General features: G+C 44.2%; 1 protein-coding gene across 1 annotated transcript in view; it reads left to right on the forward strand.

The window, feature by feature from the left end:
- Positions 1-5742: 5742 nt before the first annotated feature.
- LOC102764743 (zinc finger protein 501-like) overlaps positions 5743-8834 on the forward strand; it is a 6378-nt gene continuing 3286 nt past the window's right edge. The window contains exon 1 of the mRNA XM_015565699.1: positions 5743-6302. Coding sequence (XP_015421185.1) covers positions 6269-6302 — 34 coding nt within the window. The 5' untranslated portion in view covers positions 5743-6268. The remainder of the gene's footprint in view (positions 6303-8834) is intronic.

An 8834-nucleotide genomic window follows, 5' to 3' on the forward strand; every position in this document is an offset into this window, starting at 1 on the left:
CAGCATGTAGCAGAGACCAGTGGTGCAGTATGATCCTTTATAGCAAAACAGTGTTAAAAAAAAATACAAAGCATTTCATTAGCTGTTCCTTAGAAGCTCACAGAAAGTTCATAAGCACAAAGTGGAGGTAAACGGAGTCACACCTGGCTGGGTTGAATCATAACACGTTGAATTTTCTTATCAACCGACAAGTTCTTTTTTAACTTTCTTTTTTACTTTATTGATTTCTTACAGAGAGGAAGGGAGAGGGATAGAGAGTTGGAAACATCCATCAGCTGCTCCTGCACACCCCCTACTGGAGATATACCCACAACCAAGGTACATGCCCTTGACTGGAATTGAACCTGGGACCCTACAGTACATAGGCCACTGCTCTATCCACTAAGCCAAACTGGTTAGGGCTAAACCAACAAGTTCTGACTCCCCAGTTTGGACAAAAATGATGGCACATACTAAACCTGGTAAGCTCAGGGATCCTGGCATGCCATGGCCAATCTTACAAACTCACAGGACAAAAGTAACCATGTAAGATGGTTTGAATTAAAACTTTGTAAGTAAAACTAAGCCACAGGGGTAGTTATGTCCTAGCCTTGTTTTTTGTTTTGTTTTGCAAAGGTCGATTTGTACCTTATTAAGCCTGGCTATTGTGCTTTTGCCTCTGGGATAACATACCTTTGGATTTTCAGGGAAATTTCCGTTTTACAGACTCCTAAGGGTACAATCTCCCAACACAGAAGACCACAGAGCCCCAATCATTATTATTATTGTGTTAAATATAAAGTGTTAACTATTCTATAACATTTAAAAAGAAGATTATTGCCGAAACCGGTTTGGCTCAGTGGATAGAGCGTCAGCCTGTGGACTAAAGGGTCCCGGGTTCGATTCTGGTCAAGGGCATGTACCTTGGTTGCGGGCATATCCCCAGTGGGAGATGTGCAGAAGGCAGCTGATGGATGTTTCTCTCTCATCGATGTTTCTAACTATCTCTCTCCCTTCCTCTCTGTAAATCAATAAAATATATTTTTAAAAAATAAAAATAAAAAGATTATCTCTAGTTGTTTTTTTTTTACTTTTGAACAACTCCCAGAATTTTCCCTCTTTCACTCTCCCCCCTAATTTATCACCAGTGAATTTCATGTCACCTTCTTATGTGTTCTACTTTGAGTGTAATGTATAAAATAGGTGCAAAACTGCCATTCTCCCAACTCAATCTTTTGTTATTTTGCTTCCTGGCAATGTCACAGGCTTGTGTCAAATAAATAGAGAAAAATTCTCCACAAGTTTAGAGATTTCTTACAACAACACCAAAAGCTATAGACTCATGTGAAGCAGGAGGAAGTTACATGCAGGGTGTCAGGGCCAGCCTGACAGGTTGAGCCAGGCTGAGGTAGGGAGGTGGGAAATGAGAAAAGAAAGAAAGACAGGAAAGTGGGATCAGGAGGACTCCAGTTCTTGAGGAACTGAAGCGAGTTTATTAGCTATACAATCTTATTTATACAGAACACACTGAATAGGAGGTCTGTCAAGAGGAACATAGTCTTTGTTCCTCTTAATCTCTAAGGGAGGGACACAGCAGAAGGACAAGTTCTCAGTACATAGTTGCAGACTTATCTCAGTAAATAGTTACAGACTTCTTGGTAAGCCATGAAAGGCTGTTCTCATTCTACAAAGGTTGCTCTTATTCTACTGATAATCGCCATCCAAACAAGTCTGGGAAAACTGTGTGGGTAAGGGTCCCAGCCTTGCTAGCCCCTTCAGGTGCAAGGACCTTGCCAGCTTACATCTGGCCCCCAACAGCAGGGGTGTCAGCATTTCCTTGGACACAATTGACTGAAGACAGTTTTATAAACACAAATGTAGAGCAGACTCAGATCACAGAGAGCTAGATCTTTCCAGTGCTTTCAGAGAACAGAAGAAAATGCTCAAGGCTCGGGTGACTTTGTGTTTATTGTATGTGTGTGCGCACGCACGCACGTGCACATGGTTAATCCTCACCTGAGGATGTTTTTCCTTTTTTTTTTTTTTTTTTTTTTTTTTTTTTTTTACCATCCCTTGCTTTTCCGTATGAGATTTCACACTCCATACCAAGCTCCCATGTCTCTGGATTCACTACATTTATCAGGTTTTTTTTATTTTTTATTATTAGATTCTATATATGAGTGAGATCAAGTGATACTGTCTTTCTCTGACTGACTTATTTCACTTAGCATGTTGCTCTCCAGGTCCCTCCTTACTGTGTGAAAGGATAAGAGATTCCTCCTTTTTATTGCTGCTTAGTATTCCATCGTATAAATGTACCCCAGCTTTGTATCCACTCATCTCCTGATGGGTACTTGGTCTGTTTCCAAATCTTTTTTTAAAAATTTTTATTTCTTAAAGTATTACAAAGAGTATTACATATGTCTCCTTCCCTCCCCCCCGCCCCCTTGACATTCCCTCAGCCTCCCCTACCCCCTAGTGTCTTGTGTCCATTGGTTATTCTTATATGCACGCATATAAGTCCTTCGGACTGATCCCCATTATCCGTTTCAACCTCACCAGGGCCGTCCCAACCTCACTGGGGTCATGTTGACCTCACTGGGGCTGTCCTGGCCTCACCAGGGCCATCTCGACCTCACCGGGGCCGTTTCAACCTCATCAGCGTTGTTCCTACCTCACCGGGGCTGTTTCAATCTCACCAGGGCTGTCCCAACCTAACCGGGTTTGGCTCGACCTCACCGGTGCTATCACAACCTCACCGGGGCCATTCCGACCTCACCAGGGCCATTTCGGCCTCACCGGGGCCGTCCCAACCTCACCGGGGCCATCCCAACCTCACCGGGGCCGTCCCGACCTCAACAGGGTTTATGTTGTTAAGCAGTTTGACCAGAGGAGCTGTGTGAATTAGAGGAGCCTACAGTCTTGGGGTTTAATTAGCAGGTGCTTCTTATAAATTGTGGAAGGCCACAGTAAAGGCACAGACTTTTTTTGTTGTTGTTCCTTACAAATACCTCAACCACATTCAGAACCCAATACTTTATTGCCTGAGGAGTGACTACTTCTAGGAGACGAAATAAAGGGACACCAGCAATACTTCACTCATTGTTTTCATTAGGACGTAAGCAATGGGTCCCGGAGTTAATAAGCCACTCTTTGAATTTTCTCCTGAACTCACAGGTTCTAAGTCCTCAGTATGGACAAAACTGATGGCACATAGTAAACCTAGCAAGCTCAGGGAGCCTGGCATCGCATGGTCAATCTTACAAACTCAGAGACCAAAAGCATGCTAAGTGAAATAAATCAGTCCGAGAAAGACAACTATCACTTGATCTCTCTCATATATAGAGTCTAATGAACAAAAAACTGATCAATGGAGTGCATTCAGAAACACGGAAGCGTCTAAATTACTGCAGAATCTCAGCGGGAAAGTAGGGGAGGTGGTAAAAAGAAATATCCTCAGGTAAGGATTAAAAAACCTGCACACACCTAACAAAAACAAAGTCACCTGAGCTTTGAGTATTTTCTTTCTCCTTTTCACGTTTATTTCATCAAAAACATTCGCTCTTGCCGAAACCGGTTTGGCTCAGTGGATAGAGCGTCGGCCTGCGGACTGAAGGGTCCCAGGTTCCCCCCATGCTGTGTGAAAGGGTAAGAGATTCTTCATTTTTCCTGCTGCATGGTATTCTATGGTATCAATGTACCACAGTTTTTTATCCACTCATCTACTGATGGGTACTTGGGCTCTTTCCAGATCTTTGCTATTGTAAATTGTGCTGCTATGAAGAGAGGGGTCGTTACTTTCTATCTGATTGTTACAGGTTTCTTAGGATGTGTGATGTGTTTCCCCCATGTCCCTCCTGGTTCAGGGTTCAGGATCTGGAAGAGGGGCTGCACTAAAATGAAAGAGACTAGACAATAGGTAATAATTTGGAAATTGGCAGGGCTGAGAGAGCCCATCCCAAGGGGATGGACTCCTCTTGTGCTCAGGCCTTGCCATCTTTGTATTCAGTTTGGGATACACCCATAGCCCTTAGGCAGGCAAGTTCAAGTAACAGGCAGACTATCTTATCATTAAGGATTTATATGACTATAGGTGGGAAGTTACTTCAGCTGCCATTGTCTGGACTAAACAGTGACCTTTGCCAGGGCTCAATGGTCACCATCCTTCCAGGCTCCTGGTTCACACCTCTCTGCCAGTGAAGACAATAGGGCGTTTCCCACAGGATATATTCCTAGAAGTGGAATCACTGGATCCAATGGCAGTTCCATATTAAATTTTTGGCAAAATTCAATACTGATAGCCATAATGGCTGCACCAGTTTGCATTCCCACCAGCAGTGTACTAGGATACCTTTTTTTCTACATCCTCATCAGCAGTTTCCATTTAATGACTTGTTGATGGATGCCATTTTGACAGTTCTGAGGTGATGCCTAATTGTTGTTTGAATTTTCATGTCTTTGAATGATCAGTCACTTTGAGCAGTTTGTCACCTGTCTCTTGGCCATCTTATCGCCAGTGCAGCCCAGACAGAGCTGCATTTCGGATGCATTCAGAAGCAGATGCCTTTAAAGTATGAGTGTCTGTTTTGTGCCATTCACTTTGTACAGTGCATTCAATGGAGGTGGGTTACAGCGAGTTAGAGACTTGAGCAACCTCTGCAAGTTACAGTGGACCTGACGGAGACATATGCCAAATGTCCTGAATGAAGAAACTATGCCTGCCATTCAGAATGAGCAGGTCCTGAAGAAAGATATGCAAAGCCAGCCCCTAAAGGAAGCCAGTCATGTGCACCAGAAAGAAATTCGCCCCAGAAATCAACTCCTCTGAAGGCGCTGGAGGACACTTAATGTATTGGTGTGTTCTTGGGCTCTGTGCCCCTTAATCCAGTCCTGGATGCTGCTAGGAGATACAGGATCCTGACCTTGGAGCGGAGAAACTACATTACCCAGAAGGCTATGCAGGAAATGCCTCCAGGATGAACCAATGGAGGCTCAGAAAAGGCATTTCCATTTGGCCTCTTCCGTAGGGCGGGATGGGGAGTCCTTGTGGCGGGATTTTGCCTTCTCAGGTTTTTGTGTCAGGCTGTGAGGTTTCCCAAGTCCACAGTCCGGTGGAGAAGGCCTGAGAGTGGTGCTCCCCGCCCCACAGCCAATGGTCGCAGCCTCTAGTAGTATTGACGGAAAGAGCAGAGGCTGCAGGGAGGACGGCACAGACCCATTCGGGGCTTTCCCGGCTGTGGGGTCCATCCGGGGCCTGGGGTGGTCCTGGATCGGGCTGGACTACAAGCTCTCCACACGCCATATGCCAAGTTCATGGGTGAGTCCAGCGAGATCCAGTGGCATTGGAGCAGGAAGGGGACAAAACTGAGGGAGTGAACCTGGGATGTGAACATGGGAAGTGTTAGGTTAGGTGGCTCAGGAGGCGGCGAAGGAAAAAAAGAGAGTTGATCAGAAAAGGAAGTAAGGAAGTAAAGTTTATTCAGTGTCCTCGGGAGATCCACGTTCCCCCAAGGACAGGGCACGTGGATTCATGCCAACAGGTAGGGGGGCGCTTTTTTTATACTGCAGTTGGGTGAGGGGCGGGGACATGAGCTGAGGTGTTCAGTTGAGGAAGTTGCAGGGGGTCAGCAAGGTATTCAGGAATGAGTCAGTATCTGTGTGGGGGTCATGGAGAAGCCATTATCTGTGTCTGGCATGCTGATCTGTTAGAAATGCCAGGGGGAGTCCATTATCGTCACACGTCTGCATGTATCGGATCCTGGGCTCTCTCCAACCTAACAGGAAGGGGTTATACTTTACCCAGTGGTGTGCACATCTGGAGGAAGTGTGAGCTGATGGTCTCCGGAACCTGCTGTGGGGACTTAAAGGGGAAGCATAAACCCACGCTTGGCTTTGTCTTGGAGGCAGGATCTAGGAGACTGCAGTGGTGTTGCTTGGCTGGAAGGCTGGGGCCCTGTAGACATCGCCCAGTTCTTAAATGGCATTGCCCTCTACCTTCTCTTCCCACCCAATCCTTGTGCTCTGCTGAGGGCCATGCAGTGAGTAATGGGACTGTGATGAGAGCAGCCTGCATTAGGGCCTGATATCCACAGTAACCAGGGACCCTGGAGGAGGTTGAGGGGGGCAAGGCATGTAAGGACTAGAATTATTGGTTCTCAGAGAGACAGCTCTGTTTCAATTGTCTCAATTCTGACAGGTTGGGGTCACCTTTGAGGACATTGCCCTGTACTTCTCCAGAAAGGAATGGAGCCTCCTTGATGAGGGTCAGAGACAGCTGTACCTGAACGTGATGCTGGAGAACTTTGAACTTCTATCCTCCCTGGGTAAGACCCTCACTGTCACCAGTGACATGGACTTGGCAAATCGGTTCCAGCAATACATCAGAAAGATCAGACACCATAACCAATAGGATTTATCCCAGGGATGCAAGGATGGTACAATATCTGCAAATGGATAAACGTGATACATCACATAAACAAATTGAGAAATGAAGACCACATAGTCATATCAATTGATGCAGAAAAAGCATTTGACACAATCCAACACCCATTTTTGATAAAAACTCTTAGCAAGTTGGGAATAGAAGGATTATACCTCAACATAATAAAAGCCATATATGGCCCTAACCGGTTTGGCTAAGTGGATAGAGCGTTGGGCTGGGGACTTAAGGGTCCAAGGTTCGATTCCCCTCAAGGGCATGTACCTGGGTTGCGGGCACATCCCCAGTAGGGAATGTGCAGGAGGCAACTGATCGATGTCTGTCTCTTATCGATGTTTCTAACTCTCTATCCCCATCCCTTCCTCTCTGTAAAAAAATCAATAAAATATATTAAAAAGAAAAAGCCATATATGATAAACCCACAGCCAACATCATACTCAATGGGCAAAAACTAAAACCATTTCCCTTAAGTACAGTAACAAGACAGAGATGCCCACTCTCACCATTCCTGTTCGACATAGTACTGGAAGTATTAGCCATTGCGATTAGACAAGTAGAAGAAATAAAAGGCATCCAAATTGGAAAAGAAGAAATAAAACTATCCTTATGTGCAGATGACATGTAATTTCCCATGATTAAAAAAAACCCTAAAGAATCCATCAAAAAACTATTAGATGTAATAAACGAATTGGTCAATGTAGCAGGATACAAAGTTAATGCCTAGAAATCTTTGGCATTTCTATACACCAATAGTGAACTTACAGAAAGAGAGACTAAAAAAGAAACCCTATTTACCATCACGCCAAAAAATTGAAATTCTTATTTATATATTTATTATTGCTTTCAGATAGAGAGGAAGAGAGATGGAGAGAGAGAGAGAGAAACATCAGAATGAGGGAGAAACATCAATTGGCTGCCTTCTGTACACAAGATAACTGGAAATGGAACCCACATACTGACTGTTATGTGCCTTGACTGCGAATTGAATCCTTGACCATTTGGTACTCAGGATGATGCTCCAACCAATTGAGCCATACTGACCAAGGCATTCTGTGGTTTTTAAACACACACATTTCCAGGTTTTGTTGTAGAACAGGCCACTAGGATCAATGACAGCAGAAGCACAGTGGATGCTAGAGGTAACTCTGACCCTTGTTTTTGACTGTAGGTATCTTCAAATATATTTGTTCACCCAGTCTTTCCAGTCATCCTTTCTGTACAGTTCTCCTTTATTTGTGTCTGTAATATTGTTTGTCTTCATGGTACTCTTATTCCCATTTCCTATGGGGTTTTTGTTCATGGAAAGCTGTCTACTTGCACTGGGAAGGGGGAAGAAGCTCATCTCTCTGATCCCTCCATCTTGCTGATGTCACTCACATAGGTCTTTTGACTGTGATCTCATTTGTCCTTTGTTAACCACAGGGTTGTCTACCCACCTTTTCTCCTTTTTGAAGATTTGCATCTTTTATCTAATGCAATAAAGATTTGCATCATTTATCCCATGCAATGGCTCAAATGGGATTGAAGGGGAAGAATCATTTGTGCATCACAGAAGAAACATGACTTTATGAATGACACAGTGGAACCCCTGGCGATCATTCTTTGGGGAATGGTCATTGGGGAGGAATTCACGACAGGCCTTTGTTACATTCACACCTAGAAACCCAGTATTTTGTTACAGTTGCCCAGTCCTCACCCGATTTATGCTTCTTTCTGCTTATTGGTGATACTTTGCCAACTATTCAGTTCTAATTTTGATCATTTCTACTTAGATTCCCAGCTCATGGATAACCGTAGCCTCTCTGGACTTTGTACCTCTGCCTCTGTCACAGGTCTCTCTTCACTGCAAGCCAACATTGGTCCATGCCTGCAGCACCTTGCAGAGCACACGTGTTATTATATTGAAGTTGTATATCCTGTGATCTAATACAATTAATTTTTATTGCTTTGAGCTGCTTTAAATTATTCCACACACACTCACGTGGTCGGAACATAAGAGCCCAGAGCAGCGGTTCTCAACATTGGCTGCACATTAGAACCACTTGGGAATCTTTTTAAAAACCTGATTTCTGGTCCTCATCCTCCAGAAATTCTGATTCTTTGTTATGGGGTGGGGCCACAACATTAGTAACAAAGAAACAGAATTTCCAGAGGATCAGGCACAGAAATCAGGGTTTTAAAACGATTCTCAGGTGATTCTAATGTACAGCCAAGATTGAAAACCACTGTCCTAGAGGAAGCTGTTTGTGCAAGAACAATGAGTAGAAGCATCCTTTCTTTGTTTTTTGTGTTTTTTTAAATCTTTATTGTTCAAATTATTACATTTGTTCCTCTTTTTTCTCCCATAACTCCCCTCCACCCAGTTCCCACCCCACCCTCCGCCCTCACTCCCCACCCACTGTTCTCATCCATCGGT

This window comes from Myotis davidii, unplaced genomic scaffold (genome assembly GCF_000327345.1).
Source record: "Myotis davidii unplaced genomic scaffold, ASM32734v1 scaffold422, whole genome shotgun sequence".
NCBI lineage: Eukaryota > Metazoa > Chordata > Mammalia > Chiroptera > Vespertilionidae > Myotis > Myotis davidii.